The sequence below is a fragment of the Bufo bufo genome, chromosome 3 (genome assembly GCF_905171765.1).
Source record: "Bufo bufo chromosome 3, aBufBuf1.1, whole genome shotgun sequence".
In the NCBI taxonomy this organism is placed as follows: domain Eukaryota; kingdom Metazoa; phylum Chordata; class Amphibia; order Anura; family Bufonidae; genus Bufo; species Bufo bufo.
The window spans coordinates 6,719,890-6,738,604 of NC_053391.1; the positions used below are offsets into that span (position 1 = coordinate 6,719,890).

General features: G+C 47.0%; 1 protein-coding gene across 2 annotated transcripts in view; it reads left to right on the forward strand.

Moving 5' to 3' along the window:
• Positions 1 to 18,715, forward strand: part of STXBP5L (syntaxin binding protein 5 like) — a 237,159-nt gene that overhangs the window by 115,811 nt on the left and 102,633 nt on the right. For both annotated transcript variants that reach the window (XM_040422836.1, XM_040422837.1), the window contains exons 3-5: positions 1,841 to 1,922; positions 7,563 to 7,663; positions 17,788 to 17,922. In XM_040422836.1, the coding sequence (XP_040278770.1) occupies positions 1,841 to 1,922; positions 7,563 to 7,663; positions 17,788 to 17,922 (318 nt within the window). The remainder of the gene's footprint in view (positions 1 to 1,840; positions 1,923 to 7,562; positions 7,664 to 17,787; positions 17,923 to 18,715) is intronic.

Genomic DNA, 18,715 nt, shown 5'->3' on the forward strand with positions numbered 1-18,715 from the left:
TGGCATGGGGCTGATGGCGCTGTCTGGGGGACATGATGATAGTGGCAATGGTATGGGGTTGATGGCGCTGGCTGGGGGACATGATGATGGTGGCAATGGCATGGGGCTGATGGCACTGGCTGGGGTACATGATGATGTTGGCAATGGCATGGGGCTGATGGCGCTGTCTGGGGGACATGATGATGGTGGCAATGGCATGGGGCTGATGGCGCTGGCTGGGGGACATGATGATTGTGGCAATGGCATGGGGCTGATGGTGCTGGCTGGGGGACATGATGATGGTGGCAATGGCATGCGGCTGATGGCTCTGGCTGGGGGACATGATGATGGTGGCAATGGCATGGGGCTGATGGCGCTGGCTGGCGAGACATGGATGACGATGGGCATGTAATTTGTATACATACAGAAGAAAAGAATATATCGTGATATATCCTTATATCGCACATGCTTCAAATTATATTGCGATATAGATTTTATGCCATATCGCCCAGCCCTACTCTGAGCCCTCTATGGGCACCTTCTGTTGCAGCCCATGTGGTTAGCGGACTACATTTCCCACCATGTATTCCAGGCGGCCCCTCCCCCTGTATTCCCCTGGTTCCACCCACTGCTCAGCCCCTCACATTAGTCTCCCAGTTGCAGACTCCTCCTAGATGTCCTAGTTCTGGTACTGAGCATGCTCGACCAGGAAGCTGGAGCTGAACTACAGGTCGTAACTGTCGGCAGCGGCTACAAGCATCACGTTCTGGGCCAGTAAGTGGGCAGTGACTATGTCCCTTTAAAGAGCCAGTCTGACAGGATCCCATCTTTTAGAGAAGGGTTATATTGTATCCAGGCCGGACAAGCCGCCTCTCAGCAGCACAAACCCCTCTGCTACAATGTATCAGTGCAGGTCAAATGTATGAAACCGACGTCCAGGCTGTTTTGCTCACAGAAGATTGACTAGACTGGATACAACTGTAACAAACCCTCAGCAATGAGAATTTTTAGATCTACACAGGTTTTCAGCCTCTGAATTTAAAGGGGTTATGTCATGATTAATGTAAAAAATGAAACTCGGACATCACATAGAACAAGACAGTCTGTTCCTAACAAAACCAGCAGCAGCCCTGCCAGAGATCTTACCATTCATGGGTCCAGAGATCTTACCATTCATTGTTCTGCTAGATTTATATCAAGGTGGCAGGACCTTCAAACTGAGCGCGTGTGACCACCTTAGTGAGGTGGATGGAGAAATATGGGAAATAACAACCAGCAGGTGGCGCTATACAGATACATTTTATTGAATATTGAATGGCTATGCTAAATGTTTAATTACATGCAATTACAAAAGTATTTAGATCCAGGTGCTGGTTTGAAAAATGTAGAATATTTTTTTTTCGTGGCACAACCCCTTTAAGGTAAATGACAGCTTTCTCTGCTGCTGATAGTTTCTGTGTGTAACGTGTTTATCTGGTGATGGCACCGCCATGTATGTGTGTGTGTGTGTAGTGTGTGCCCTCGGCTATACTACGTGCAGTCATTTGACATGTGCCGCTTTTGGGGTTGATGCTCAATTTGCAACTAAGTTAAACTCAAAACTGACCTTTTTATAGATGTGGCCACAATGTATAGAGCAGTAAAGTGGTGCACGGAGCTGGGACCGTAGAGGGAGGGTGCAGCCAGCTTGGTATAGTTATGCCACCGCTGGACACCCCCACTTCTCTAGGTGCACCCCAACATTGGGAGTTGTGTTGTTCTGTCACCACTGTCCCCCCTTTCCTTTGCAGGATGGTGACTTGTTGGACTGCGGTTCCGATCCTAGCTCACCCATAATTTCCTTAACTATCGCTCATATCAGACTGGGCCGACCTGGTGTGGATTGCCACTGCCAGCATGATAGCGGCGCGGCCGTCCTGCATCTCCAGTTCCTTATCAATGAGGTAAGTGTCTCTTTAACCCTTCTAGTGCTACCCGGGATAATCCTTCTGCTTGTACCCCATAGACACCTATATGTGCTCATTTTATGGCAGCAGGGAGGCTCACAGCATTGTAGGTTGAGAGTAGTAGTCACAAACACTTACCGTAGGTTGTATTGATGCATCAGCACTGTGCAGACTCTGAACATATGGGTTTAAATTTTAATACCGTTATATTCACTATACAAAGTGTATGAGCCCATCTGCCCCAGGCAGGAGGTCTCTTATAGACGGGAGCGAGACTAAGCAAGTGTGTATACATTCATGTGCTTAGTGAATATAGCAATAATGCATTTTACAATCCATATATTCAGTGTTTGCAGAGTCCTGATGCACCTTGTGGTAGATGTTGTATTGCACCTGTGCATTCATTTCATTTTATTCAAGTGCTGATTAATAGCGTTCCTTCTGTAGGGGTCAACTAAGACACTTCCCTAGGTTGTAGGGATCATTTCAGTCACCTCCATAGGTCAAAGTGGTCATCTAAGTCACTAGTATAGATTGTAGTGGTCATCTAAGGCACTTCCATAGGTTGTAGTGGTCATCTAAGGCACTTCCATAGGTTGTAGGGGTCATCTAAGGCACTATCATAGGTTGTAGTGGTCATCTAAGGCACTGCCATAGGTTGTGGTGGTCATCTAGGCACTTCTATAGGTTGTAGTGGTCATCTAGACACTTCCATAGGTCATAGTGGTCATCTAAGGCAATTCTATAGGTTGTAGTGGTCATCTAGACACTTCCATAGGTTGTAGTGGTCATCTAGACACTTACATAGGTTGCAGTGGTCATCTAGACACTTCTATAGGTCATAGTGGTCATCTAGACACTTCTATGGGTTGTAGTGGTCATCTAGACACTTCCATAGGTTGTAGTGGTCATCTAGATACTTCTATAGGTTGTAGTGGTCATCTAGACACTTCCATAGGTTGTAGTGGTCATCTAGACACTTCTATGGGTTGTAGTGGTCATCTAGATACTTCTATAAGTTGTAGTGGTCATCTAGACACTTCTATAGGTTGTAGTGGTCATCTAGACACTTCTATAGGTTGTAGTGGTCATCTAGATACTTCTATAAGTTGTAGTGGTCATCTAGACACTTCTATAGGTTGTAGTGGTCATCTAGACACTTCTATAGGTTGTAGTGGTCATGTAGACACTTCTATAGGTTGTAGTGGTCATCTAGACACTTCTATAGGTTGCAGTGGTCTTGTAGACACTTCTATAGGTTGTAGTGGTCATGTAGACACTTGCATAGGTTGTAGTGGTCATGTAGACACTTCTATAGGTTGTAGTGGTCATGTAGACACTTCTATAGGTTGTAGTGGTCATGTAGACACTTCTATAGGTTGTAGTGGTCATGTAGACACTTCTATAGGTTGTAGTGGTCATATAGACACTTCTATAGGTTGTAGTGGTCATATAGACACTTCTATAGGTTGTAGTGGTCATGTAGACACTTCTATAGGTTGTAGTGGTCATATAGACACTTCTATAGGTTGCAGTGGTCATGTAGACACTTCTATAGGTTGTAGTGGTCATGTAGACACTTCTATAGGTTGTAGTGGTCATGTAGACACTTCTATAGGTTGTAGTGGTCATGTAGACACTTCTATAGGTTGTAGTGGTCATATAGACACTTCTATAGGTTGTAGTGGTCATATAGACACTTCTATAGGTTGTAGTGGTCATATAGACGCTTCTATAGGTTGTAGTGGTCATGTAGACACTTCTATAGGTTGTAGTGGTCATATAGACACTTCTATAGGTTGCAGTGGTCATGTAGACACTTCTATAGGTTGTAGTGGTCATGTAGACACTTCTATAGGTTGTAGTGGTCATGTAGACACTTATATAGGTTGTAGTGGTCATGTAGACACTTCTATAGGTTGTAGTGGTCATGTAGACACTTCTATAGGTTGTAGTGGTCATGTAGAGACTTCTATAGGTTGTAGTGGTCATGTAGACACTTCTATAGGTTGTAGTGGTCATGTAGACACTTCTATAGGTTGTAGTGGTCATGTAGACACTTCTATAGGTTGTAGTGGTCATATAGACACTTCTATAGGTTGTAGTGGTCATATAGACACTTCTATAGGTTGTAGTGGTCATATAGACGCTTCTATAGGTTGTAGTGGTCATGTAGACACTTCTATAGGTTGTAGTGGTCATATAGACACTTCTATAGGTTGCAGTGGTCATGTAGACACTTCTATAGGTTGTAGTGGTCATGTAGACACTTCTATAGGTTGTAGTGGTCATGTAGACACTTATATAGGTTGTAGTGGTCATGTAGACACTTCTATAGGTTGCAGTGGTCATGTAGACACTTCTATAGGTTGTAGTGGTCATGTAGACACTTCTATAGATTGTAGTGGTCATGTAGACACTTCCATAGGTTGTAGTGGTCTTGTAGACACTTCTATAGGTTGTAGTGGTCATCTAGGCACTTCTATAGGTCGTAGTGGTCATCTAGACACTTCTATAGGTCGTAGTGGTCATGTAGACACTTCTATAGGTTGTAGTGGTCATCTAGACACTTCTATAGGTTGTAGTGGTCATGTAGACACTTCTATAGGTTGTAGTGGTCATGTAGACACTTCTATAGGTCGTAGTGGTCATCTAGACACTTCCATAGGTTGTAGTGGTCATGTAGACACTTCTATAGGTTGTAGTGGTCATGTAGACACTTCTATAGGTTGTAGTGGTCATGTAGACACTTCTATAGGTCTTAGTGGTCATCTAGACACTTCCATAGGTTGTAGTGGTCATGTAGACACTTCCATAGGTTGTAGTGGTCATGTAGACACTTCTATAGGTCGTAGTGGTCATCTAGACACTTCCATAGGTTGTAGTGGTCATATAGACACTTCTATAGGTTGTAGTGGTCATCTAGACACTTGCATAGGTTGTAGTGGTCATCTAGACACTTCTATGGGTTGTCTATGGTCCAGACATTATAGGTCCTATCACATATTCTCCTCTGTGTGGCTGTGATTTTCGCCAAGTGTTCACACTGCCGCCATGTTTGTATCTTCCCCTAATGCAGTTCTTCTCAAATAGTGGGGCGCGCCCCCCAGGGGGGGCGCCAGGCTCCGTAAAGGGGGGCTCGTTCAGGGCCGGCCTTTGGGGTGTGCGGGCTGTGCGGCCGCACAGGGCGCCATAGCAAAAGGGGCGCCGGGCGGCCGACAGCTCGCAGTGTAATATGCGGCAGGGAGATGAGCGCTTCCATTGTGGAAGCGCTCATCTCCCGTCTGATCAGAGGCCGGCGCAGGCGCTGGACGCGATGTACGGAGCGGGGGCCGGGGGAGGGACTGGGAGGAGGAGCTGGGGGCTGGCAATAGCGGTGGGGCGGTGCGGTCACTGTACTATAGCCCCGCCCCACTGCTCCCTCCGGTATACTAATATAAAATGTATTATTGAATTAAAAGTTATTAAACATGCCCCCCTCACTCCTAATAGTACCGTATATCCGAATTTCTTCTGTATAATGCCGGCAGGCAGGCCGGGCGGCCGGCGCGTCCCTCAGTGATGTCACGTGCCTGCGCCGCCTGCTTTATGAATGAAGCAGGCGGCGCAGACAAGTGACGTCACTGAGGGACGCGCCGGCCGCCCGGCCCGCCTGCCGACATTATACAGAAGAAATTTGGATATACGGTACTATTAGGAGTGAGGGGGGCATGTTTAATAACTTTAAACAGCGGCGGCGGGCACACGGAATCTGTGGATGGCACAGTTAAGGGGTGGGGGTCTGTGGATGGCACTGTTATGGGCTGGGGGGGCACTGTGGATGGCACTGTTATGGGGTGGGGGGGGGCACTGTGGATGGCACTGTTATGGGGTGGGGGGGCACTGTGGATGGCACTGTTATGGGGTGGGGGGGGGCACTGTGGATGGCACTGTTATGGGGTGGGGGGTCTGTGGATGGCACATATATAACAGTGCCAGCCACAGATCCCCCTGTAACAGTGCCAGCCACAGATCTCCCCCATAAGTGTCCGTCATCCACAGATCCCCCCATAAGTGTCCGTCATCCACAGATCCCCCCATAAGTGTCCGTCATCCACAGATCCCACCATAAGTGTCCGGCATCCACAGATCCCCCCATAAGTGTCCGTCATCCACAGATCCCCCCATAAGTGTCCGTCATCCACAGATCCCACCATAAGTGTCCGGCATCCACAGATCCCCCCATAAGTGTCCGTCATCCACAGATCCCCCCATAAGTGTCCGTCATCCACAGATCCCACCATAAGTGTCCGGCATCCACAGATCCCCCCATAAGTGTCCGTCATCCACAGATCCCCCCATAAGTGTCCGTCATCCACAGATCCCCCCATAAGTGTGTGTCATCCACAGATCCCCCCATAAGGCTGGGTTCAGACCTGAGCGTTTTACAGCGCGTTCAAACGCGCTGTAAAACGCTCAACACATGAAAACCAATTCTTCCCTATGGCCCTGGTTCTCACTTGAGAGTTTTACAGCGCGTTTGAACGCGCTGAAAAACGCCCTACGCTCAAACAAGTTCTTGAGCTTCTTTGGGGCGTTTTGACGCGCGTTTGTGGCCATAGGACACTGCAGTCAATCACACAAACGCGCGTTTACTATTGCAAAAAAAGTGCATAAAAACGCGCGACAAAAACGCGTGTTAAACGCGCATATAAAATGCGCTCAGGTCTGAACCCAGCCTTAGTGTGTGTCCGATCCACATTTCTTTCTTTTTTTATTCTCTTATACGTTAATAAGGATACAGTGTTATGCAGAGGTGTACTTATAACAATTTTATAGACAAATGATACTATTTACAGTCGCGCGGGGGGCGCAAAATGTTTTCTTCTTCCTAGGGGGGGCATGACAGAAAATAATTGAGAAGCACTGCCCTAATGTCACTGATGACTTCAGAGTCTCCCGACCCTTGTGTCATTTTCTTTTTAAGCTGCTGATTGGTCAGTCCTGTCACCTGACATACTATGCTGAATCTTATTGGTGAGAGCCCTCACTGCAGACCCAGCCTTTAGACAGGAACCGACCCTTCAGATTCATTTGAAAGTGAAAGTCACGACAAATAACAGAGACAATGAATAAGTAATGTCCACAAGGGACTATATGATAAACCGCCACAGAGTGCACCCCAGATAATGGAGACCGGCCCCATGTTGTGCCAGTCTTCACGATCCTACTCCTGCAGATTCCCATAGTAAAAGGAGATCATTCAGTTTGCGAGTTCTGTGATATTCCAGCGGGGGGGCATGGGGCACTAGAATGTGCAGATGCCAATGTCCATGAGGTGTCTGCCCATCTGCGTCTGTACATCCCGACTGCAGGCATCTGTCATGTCATTGGCATCTGGTACATGGCTTCTACTCAGCATCTGTCAGACAGGGGTAATCGTTCAGTACATGCCCAGGGGTAGTCACATATTACCCTAATCGTGGTGAGTGCCCGTATGCCACTGCAGGATATGAGCAGATAGGCACCAGCTTGTCACACTGTAGGTAGGGATTCCTGCTTGCCACCTTCCTTTGTGGTCCTGGTGCTGCCCATAGGTGACACAGCTGCGTGGCATCCCATTATTTCTCCTTGTCACCTCTTTCCTTGTGTCCGCAGGGTGCCTTGGTCACTGCATGTGCCGACGAGACGCTTCACTTGTGGAGCCTGAGGCAGAAGCGTCCAGCTGTGCTCCACTCGCTTAGATTTAACAAGGAACGGTAAGAGGAATATCTGCGCAGAGATAACACTGGGGGGTGGATATTACTGACCTGCTGGGGAGCGAGGGCCGTGCAGCAGGTCTGTAGATGAGGAGCAGGACTGTGCGGCCACATCGCAACGGGGCTTCTATCATTTCCTATGTGAAAAAATTACAGGCAACGAGCAACAATCACAGCCGTGTCTGAAAAGTCTGCCATAATTAACATTTCATCATAGGACATAATACAAGTCACATGTGATTCTGACACGCATGGTGCTGTGGAGCCCTAGTCTAAAATGTGTCTGCATAACCTGTATTATACTCCAGAGCTGCACTCACTATTCTGCTGGTGCAGTCACTGTGTACATACATTACTTATCCTGTCCTGATCCTGAGTTACATCCTGTATTATACTCCAGAGCTGCACTCACTATTCTGCTGGTGCAGTCACTGTGTACATACATTACTTATCCTGTACTGATCCTGAGTTACATCCTGTATTATCCTCCAGAGCTGCACTCACTATTCTGCTGGTGCAGTCACTGTGTACATACATTACTTATCCTGTACTGATCCTGAGTTACATCCTGTAATATACTCCAGAGCTGCACTCACTATTCTGCTGGTGGAGTCACTGTGTACATACATTACTTATCCTGTCCTGATCCTGAGTTACATCCTGTATTATACTCCAGAGCTGCACTCACTATTCTGCTGGTGCAGTCACTGTGTACATACATTACTTATCCTGTCCTGATCCTGAGTTACATCCTGTATTATACTCCAGAGCTGCACTCACTATTCTGCTGGTGCAGTCACTGTGTACATACATTACTTATCCTGTACTGATCCTGAGTTACATCCTGTATTATCCTCCAGAGCTGCACTCACTATTCTGCTGGTGCAGTCACTGTGTACATACATTACTTATCCTGTACTGATCCTGAGTTACATCCTGTAATATACTCCAGAGCTGCACTCACTTTTATTCCCTTAATGCCGTCAGTACAAAACATTAGAGTTAAGGTCAGGCAGAAACACACAGTATTATAATTCGTTGTAATGCTGTGGGTCCATGTCATAGGAGCAGCATTCAGGACAGAAAATACCTCTGAGACACGGATCGTATTTCTCGCACTGAATATGATCATGTAAAATTGATCTATTGCAGCTCAGGGGTCGTGTCCTTTTTGCTGCAGCTCTCAATGTATTATAGCTCAGGGGTCGTGTCCTTTGTGTTGCAGCTCTCAATGTATTATAGCTCAGGGGTCGTGTCCTTTTATCTGCAGCTCTCAATGTACACTGCTCAAAAAAATAAAGGGAACACAAAAATAACACATCCTAGATCTGAATTAATTAAATATTCTTCTGAAATACTTTGTTCTTTACATAGTTGAATGTGCTGACAACAAAATCACACAAAAATTAAAATATGGAAATGGACATGGAGGTCTGGATTTGGAGTCACACTCAAAATTAAAGTGGAAAAACACACTACAGGCTGATCCAACTTTGATGTAATGTCCTTAAAACAAGTCAAAATGAGGCTCAGTAGTGTGTGTGGCCTCCACGTGCCTGTATGACCTCCCTACAACGCCTGTGCATGCTCCTGATGAGGTGGCGGACGGTCTCCTGAGGGATCTCCTCCCAGACCTGGACTAAAGCATCTACCAACTCCTGGACAGTCTGTGGTGCAACGTGACGTTGGTGGATAGAGCGAGACATGATGTCCCAGATGTGCTCAATTGGATTCAGGTCTGGGGAACGGGCGGGCCAGTCCATAGCATCAATGCCTTCGTCTTGCAGGAACTGCTGACACACTCCAGCCACATGAGGTCTAGCATTGTCTTGCATTAGGAGGAACCCAGGGCCAACCGCACCAGCATATGGTCTCACAAGGGGTCTGAGGATCTCATCTCGGTACCTAATGGCAGTCAGGCTACCTCTGGCAAGCACGTGGAGGGCTGTGCGGCCCTCCAAAGAAATGCCACCCCACACCATTACTGACCCAATGCCAAACCGGTCATGCTGGAGGATGTTGCAGGCAGCAGAACGTTCTCCACGGCGTCTCCAGACTCTGTCACGTCTGTCACATGTGCTCAGTGTGAACCTGCTTTCATCTGTGAAGAGCACAGGGCGCCAGTGGCGAGTTTGCCAATCTTGGTGTTCTCTGGCAAATGCCAAACGTCCTGCACAGTGTTGGGCTGTAAGCACAACCCCCACCTGTGGACGTCGGGCCCTCATATCACCCTCATGGAGTCTGTTTCTGACCGTTTGAGCAGACACATGCACATTTGTGGCCTGCTGGAGGTCATTTTGCAGGGCTCTGGCAGTGCTCCTCCTGTTCCTCCTTGCACAAAGGCGGAGGTAGCGGTCCTGCTGCTGGGTTGTTGCCCTCCTACGGCCTCCTCCACGTCTCCTGATGTACTGGCCTGTCTCCTGGTAGCGCCTCCATGCTCTGGACACTACGCTGACAGACACAGCAAACCTTCTTGCCACAGCTCGCATTGATGTGCCATCCTGGATAAGCTGCACTACCTGAGCCACTTGTGTGGGTTGTAGACTCCGTCTCATGCTACCACTAGAGTGAAAGCACCGCCAACATTCAAAAGTGACCAAAACATCAGCCAGGAAGCATAGGAACTGAGAAGTGGTCTGTGGTCACCACCTGCAGAACCACTCCTTTATTGGGGGTGTCTTGCTAATTGCCTATAATTTCCACCTGTTGTCTATCCCATTTGCACAACAGCATGTGAAATTGATTGTCACTCAGTGTTGCTTCCTAAGTGGACAGTTTGATTTCACAGAAGTGCGATTGACTTGGAGTTACATTGTGTTGTTTAAGTGTTCCCTTTATTTTTTTGAGCAGTGTATTATAGCTCAGGGTCGTGTCCTTTTTGCTGCAGCTCCCAATGTATTGTAGCTCAGGGGTTGTGTCCTTTGTGTTGCAGCTCTCAATGTATTATAGCTCGGGGGTCGTGTCCTTTTTGCTGCAGCTCTCAGTGTATTATAGCTCAGGGGTCGTGTCCTTTTTGCTGCAGCTCTCAGTGTATTATAGCTCAGGGGTCGTGTCCTTTTTGCTGCAGCTCTCAGTGTATTATAGCTCAGTGGTCGTGTCCTTTTTGCTGCAGCTCTCAGTGTATTATAGCTCAGTGGTCGTGTCCTTTTATCTGCAGCTCTCAGTGTATTATAGCTCAGGGGTCGTGTCCTTTTTGCTGCAGCTCTCAATGTATTATAGCTCAGGAGTCGTGTCCTTTGTGCTGCAGCTCTGAATGTATTATAGCTCAGGCGTCGTGTCCCTTTTTGCTGCAGCTGTTAATGTATTATAGCTCAGGGGTCGTGTCCTTTTATCTGCAGCTCTCAATGTATTATAGTTTAGGGGTCGTGTCCTTTTTGCTGCAGCTCTCAAAGTATTATAGCTAAGGGGTCGTGTCCTTTTTGCTGCAGCTCTTAATGTATTATAGCTCAGGGGTCGTGTCCTTTTTGCTGCAGCTCTCAATGTATTATAGCTCAGGAGTCATGTCCTTTTTGCTGCAGCTCTCAGTGTATTATAGCTCAGGGGTCGTGTCCTTTTTGCTGCAGCTCTCAGTGTATTATAGCTCAGGGGTCGTGTCCTTTTTGCTGCAGCTCTCAGTGTATTATAGCTCAGGGGTCGTGTCCTTTTATCTGCAGCTCTCAGTGTATTATAGCTCAGGGGTCGTGTCCTTTTTGCTGCAGCTCTCAATGTATTATAGCTCAGGAGTCGTGTTCTTTGTGCTGCAGCTCTGAATGTATTATAGCTCAGGGGTCGTGTCCTTTTTGCTGCAGCTCTCAGTGTATTATAGCTCAGGGGTCGTGTCCTTTTTGCTGCAGCTCTCAGTGTATTATAGCTCAGGGGTCGTGTCCTTTTTGCTGCAGCTCTCAGTGTATTATAGCTCAGGGGTCGTGTCCTTTTATCTGCAGCTCTCAGTGTATTATAGCTCAGGGGTCGTGTCCTTTTTGCTGCAGCTCTCAATGTATTATAGCTCAGGAGTCGTGTCCTTTGTGCTGCAGCTCTGAATGTATTATAGCTCAGGGGTCGTGTCCTTTTTGCTGCAGCTCTCAGTGTATTATAGCTCAGGGGTCGTGTCCTTTTTGCTGCAGCTCTCAATGTATTATAGCTCAGGGGTCGTGTCCTTTTTGCTGCAGCTCTCAGTGTATTATAGCTCAGTGGTCGTGTCCTTTTTGCTGCAGCTCTCAGTGTATTATAGCTCAGGGGTCGTGTCCTTTTTGCTGCAGCTCTCAATGTATTATAGCTCAGGAGTCATGTCCTTTTTGCTGCAGCTCTCAGTGTATTATAGCTCAGGGGTCGTGTCCTTTTTGCTGCAGCTCTCAGTGTATTATAGCTCAGGGGTCGTGTCCTTTTTGCTGCAGCTCTCAGTGTATTATAGCTCAAGGGTCGTGTCCTTTTTGCTGCAGCTCTCAGTGTATTATAGCTCAGGGGTCGTGTCCTTTTTGCTGCAGCTCTCAGTGTATTATAGCTCAGGGGTCGTGTCCTTTTATCTGCAGCTCTCAGTGTATTATAGCTCAGGGGTCGTGTCCTTTTTGCTGCAGCTCTCAATGTATTATAGCTCAGGAGTCGTGTCCTTTGTGCTGCAGCTCTAAATGTATTATAGCTCAGGAGTCGTGTCCTTTGTGCTGCAGCTCTGAATGTATTATAGCTCAGGGGTCGTGTCCTTTTTGCTGCAGCTCTCAGTGTATTATAGCTCAGGGGTCGTGTCCTTTTTGCTGCAGCTCTCAATGTATTATAGCTCAGGGGTCGTGTCCTTTCTGCTGCAGCTCTCAGTGTATTATAGCACAGGGATCGTGTCCTTTCTGCTGCAGCTCTGAATGTATTATAGCTCAGGGGTCGTGTCCTTTCTGCTGCAGCTCTCAGTGTATTATAGCACAGGGATCGTGTCCTTTCTGCTGCAGCTCTGAATGTATTATAGCTCAGGGGTCGTGTCCTTTCTGCTGCAGCTCTCAGTGTATTATAGCTCAAGGGTCGTGTCCTTTTTGCTGCAGCTGTCTCCCTTTGTGTCACAGCTTGCAGCAGTAGATACATCTGGCGGCAGAGGACCTGAGCGCGTCTGACAATGATTATCCACCTCAGTAGGCGGATGTGCACAATACTTTACAGATTGAACACCAGGGGGCGCCATTATAATGAGGTAGAGGGTCTCCAGAGTGACCAGTTTTTCACTCTGCATTATATTAACATATTTAATGATGGCTCCGCCCATTTAAAGCGTTAATAGATCAGAATTATGCGACTTGTTTTTAGACAGAACTAAACATGTAGAATGAAGGCAACGGTTTTCCGGATTTCCTGTGCCCGGGGGTGCAGCGGTCGGCCCTTGCCCCCCTCCATCCTCAATCTATGAGGATGTGCGGAGATCTTCAGCGGAGCGCAGGCGGTATGCACTTAATGAGCGCTCTCGTATCCTGCCCTGTAATTATGTCAGCGCAGGAAGGCGGTAAAGCATCGGAGCGATCAGGCAGAGCGCCTCTCCGAGGAGCAGCCGGTGACGGAAGAAGGAACTTATCAGAGGCTGAAGTACATGGCGGCCGTGTCAGAGGCGGCAGATATCTCAGCAGATGGAATCATCGGGGTCTCCAGGGGCAGGAGTCTCATCATCCGTCCATCACTCTCTTCTGCCATCTCCTGGGAGACTGAAATATGACATTGTACGTGTCCCGACTGTGGAGAGACCGAGGGCCAGAGGAGCTGTCGTCTCCCCGTAAAATAACCCTTCTGGAGCAGCTTTCTCAGAACTCTGTATTGAGCAGTACCTCTGATATTCCTCCTAGAAATGTATGATCTATTGACAGCTGAGTGCCACCACCTGGGGGTATGGCCCTACATACTGACATTGGACGTTCAGTTCTGACGGTGTCGGGACGAACCCCTTTGAACGGTGAAACCCTGTTATCAGTTTTTCCCTAGATTTCTATGAGGAGTAACAGAGGGACAAAGGAACTGTTATTTTGTGTGGCGTCTTCGCTGGCAGCAGAGGCGACAGAACCTGATAGTCTGTAACTGCGCCTGAGGGAACAGCCAGCGCTTCTCGTGCCCGACGTGTATAATACCTGACGGCCCGCGGTCTCAGTCATCAGCATGGCGCCGCCACATACCGCCCTCTGTCTGCGGCCAGATTAGCAGACATTCCGCATTATGGGACGACCTTGGAAAACTTTCTTCAGGAAGACCAAAAGCTTCCTTTTTAATGGTCTGGTCGTTTCTGCGCCCCCCTGAACACGGTGGAACTCTGAGATAAGAGGATTCGCCGCCATCTGGTCCGAATAAACCAAAATTGGGCCCGAAGAGCGGTGGGCGTGGCTGTAGTAAGTCGCCAGTCCTCACGTCCCGGGCCTCTCTGCTGCAGGCACCGCCATCCGCCCTGCAGTCTGACTCATTTAGGGTCTGACCCCGTCTTTGATTTCCTTAGGGATCGAAGCGTTCTCTGTTACCTCTGTTGTCAGGGGCAGGACCGTGCCATGTGAACAGGGACCGACTGTAATCTGATGATTACAGCATAGTCATCTTCAGCAGGGGTCCTGTGGGACTGGAGTAGAGCGCTCATCATCTGACATGGTGTCTCAGCGGCCGTGATACCACACTTTGCTCATCATCGGTGCTGCGACACCCTGGCCGAGGATGCAGTGCCATCTTTGTGGTGCTGATTCCTTCACGTTAATGCACTTGTTTTTATGTGCTGCAACGTTCCGCATAATGAGGTCATCGGCACGTTCCCTTTACCTCCTGTCTCTCTCCACTTTGATTTGCTGGCCATATGCCCAGATCTTAGTGTGACAGCAAATAAACTGAGTGAACTGGCTGCATTCCCTGTACAGACTGCAAGGTGGCTGGGAGTCCGCCAGATAACAAAGTACACTAACAGACAGGCAGCCGGAGGCTTCACCGTGCCCCTCAGTACTGAACGGGGGTTTCACAAATTATACTCCAGAGCTGCACTCACTATTCTGCTGGTGCAGTCACTGTGTACATACATTACTGATCCTGAGTTACATCCTGTATTAAACTCCAGAGCTGCGCTCACTATTCTGCTGGTGCAGTCACTGTGTACATACATTACTTATCCTGTACTGATCCTGAATTACATCCTGTATTATACTCCAGAGCTGCACTCACTATTCTGCTGGTGCAGTCACTGTGTACATACATTACTTATCCTGTACTGATCCTGAGTTACATCCTGTATTATACTCCAGAGCTGCACTCACTATTCTGCTGGTGCAGTCACTGTGTACATACATTACTTATCCTGTACTGATCCTGAGTTACATCCTGTATTATACTCCAGAGCTGCACTCACTATTCTGCTGGTGCAGTCACTGTGTACATACATTACTTATCCTGTACTGATCCTGAGTTACATCCTGTATTATACTCCAGAGCTGCACTCACTATTCTGCTGGTGCAGTCACTGTGTACATTACATTACTTATCCTGTACTGATCCTGAGTTACATCCTTTATTATACTCCAGAGCTGCACTCACTATTCTGCTGGTGCAGTCACTGTGTACATACATTACTTATCCTGTACTGATCCTGAGTTACATCCTGTATTATACTCCAGAGCTGCACTCACTATTCTGCTGGTGCAGTCACTGTGTACATACATTACTTATCCTGTACTGATCCTGAGTTACATCCTGTATTATACTCCAGAGCTGCACTCACTATTCTGCTGGTGCAGTCACTGTGTACATACATTACTTATCCTGTACTGATCCTGAGTTACATCCTGTATTATACTCCAGAGCTGCACTCACTATTCTGCTGGTGCAGTCACTGTGTACATACATTACTTATCCTGTACTGATCCTGCGTTACACCCTGTATTATACTCCAGAGCTGCACTCACTATTCTGCTGGTGCAGTCACTGTGTACATACATTACTTATCCTGTACTGATCCTGAGTTACATCCTGTATTATACTCCAGAGCTACACTCACTATTCTGCTGGTGCAGTCACTGTGTACATACATTACTTATCCTGTACGGATCCTGAGTTACATCCTGTATTATACTCCAGAGCTGCACTCACTATTCTGCTGGTGGAGTCACTGTGTACATACATTACTAATCCTGTACTGATCCTGAGTTACATCCTGTATTATACTCCAGAGCTGCACTCACTATTCTGCTGGTGGAGTCACTGTGTACATACATTACTTATCCTGTACGGATCCTGAGTTACATCCTGTATTATACTGCAGAGCTGCACTCACTATTCTGCTTGTGGAGTCACTGTGTACATACATTACTTATCCTGTACTGATCCTGAGTTACATCCTGTATTATACTCCAGAGCTGCACTCACTATTCTGCTGGTGCAGTCACTGTGTACATACATTACTAATCCTGTACTGATCCTGAGTTACATCCTGTATTATACTCCAGAGCTGCACTCACTATTCTGCTTGTGGAGTCACTGTGTACATACATTACTTATCCTGTACGGATCCTGAGTTACATCCTGTATTATACTCCAGAGCTGCACTCACTATTCTGCCGGTTGGAGTCACTGTGTACATACATTACTTATCCTGTACTGATCCTGAGTTACATCCTGTATTATACTCCAGAGTTGCACTCACTATTCTGCTGGTGCAGTCACTGTGTACATACATTACTTATCCTGTACTGATCCTGAGTTACATCCTGTATTATACTTCAGAGCTGCACTCACTATTCTGCTGGTGCAGTCACTGTGTACATACATTACTTATCCTGTACGGATCCTGAGTTACATCCTGTATTATACTGCAGAGCTGCACTCACTATTCTGCTGGTGGAGTCACTGTGTACATACATTACTAATCCTGTACTGATCCTGAGTTACATCCTGTATTATACTCCAGAGCTGCACTCACTATTCTGCTGGTGCAGTCACTGTGTACATACATTACTTATCCTGTACGGATCCTGAGTTACATCCTGTATTATACTCCAGAGCTGCACTCACTATTCTGCTGGTGCAGTCACTGTGTACATACATTACTTATCCTGTACTGATCCTGAGTTACATCCTGTATTATACTCCAGAGCTGCACTCACTATTCTGCTGGTGCAGTCACTGTGTACATACATGACTTATCCTGTACTGATCCTGAGTTACATCCTGTATTATACTCCAGAGCTGCACTCACTATTCTGCTGGTGCAGTCACTGTGTACATACATTACTTATCCTGTACTGATCCTGAGTTACATCCTGTGATATACTCCAGAGCTGCACTCACTATTCTGCTGGTGCAGTCACTGTGTACATACATTACTTATCCTGTACTGATCCTGAGTTACATCCTGTATTATACTCCAGAGCTGCACTCACTATTCTGCTGGTGCAGTCACTGTGTACATACATTACTTATCCTGTACTGATCCTGAGTTACATCCTGTATTATACTCCAGAGCTGCACTCACTATTCTGCTGGTGCAGTCACTGTGTACATACATTACTTATCCTGTACTGATCCTCAGTTACATCCTGTATTATACTCCAGAGCTGCACTCACTATTCTGCTGGTGCAGTCACTGTGTACATACATTACTTATCCTGTACTGATCCTGAGTTACATCCTGTGATATACTCCAGAGCTGCACTCACTATTCTGCTGGTGCAGTCACTGTGTACATACATTACTTATCCTGTACTGATCCTGAGTTACATCCTGTGATATACTCCAGAGCTGCACTCACTATTCTGCTGGTGCAGTCACTGTGTACATACATTACTTATCCTGTACTGATCCTGAGCTACATCCTGTATTATACTCCAGAGCTGCACTCACTATTCTGCTGGTGCAGTCACTGTGTACATACATTACAGTACTTATCTTGTACTGATCCTGAGTTACATCCTGTGATATACTCCAGAGCTGCACTCACTATTCTGCTGGTGCAGTCACTGTGTACATACATTACTTATCCTGCACTGATCCTGAGTTACATCCTGTATTATACTCCAGAGCTGCACTCACTATTCTGCTGGATTATCAGACTTTACAGTAGGAGACCCCCATTTGCTGTACCTTCAGGGGTCTGACCTGTCAGGATGTGCATTGCAGGGTGCTCCATGTCATGGTGTGACTAACCGGCTCTCTGGCTCTTTCAGGATCACGTGCTGCCATCTGCCTTTCCAGAGTAAGTGGCTCTACGTGGGGACGGAGAGAGGGAACACGCACATTGTAAATATTTTATCCTTCGTTCTTTCTGGATACATGGTGATGTGGAACAAGGCAATAGAACTGTAAGTACAAACTACCACCACCATCATCATCAGCTGAAGTCACAGGCTCAGCCGTCACTCCTTGCATTCTCCCCTCTCTGCAGTCAGGTGGTCTGGGGGGTCTACATGTCCACTGTCCCGATGTATGGACCCCTGAGATATATCACCTTCCCACTGAATATGTGATAAATGCTCCTGACCAAATACCCCTCCATTCAATGTATACAGTTCTGCCACTCAACATCGTTAATGTCTCTGCTTGCTGTCAGTGAGTTGATTTTTTTTTTTGTTTAAGTCCAGAGGCTAAAAATCCATTCTGACTTAATCCTGCTCACACAGCCAAGGGTTTGTTTCAGTGTATCAGTCTAGGCATTGCTAAGCAGTTTGTCAACATATATTCAACATACATTAGTTAACATTGCACATAAGGTGGCCAAGCCCTTCAAGATGCCTGGGACACAAGTGCGTGATCTGAGGACAGATGCCATAACAAGCACTGGACTCGTTAAGAGGCCATCTGTGCAACCGCAGAGAGATGAGTCTGCCGAGAGCAGTGGTTGAGCTATGTTACTGTTATGTAATATTTCTTCATGGTTAAATTGCCCTAAAAACAGCTCTGTCTGGTCTCCTATATAAATGCAGTGTAGGATATAAGAGGAGGGGGCTGAGCAGGAGGATGTATGTTTTATTATGTAAAACGTTTTTTTAAATGTAACAAGAACAGAGAAAGCCTGTGAGTCCTGCTTCTCCCGCCCACTCACAGAGAAAGCCTGTGAGTCCTGCTTCTCCCGCCCACTCATAGAGAAAGCCTGTG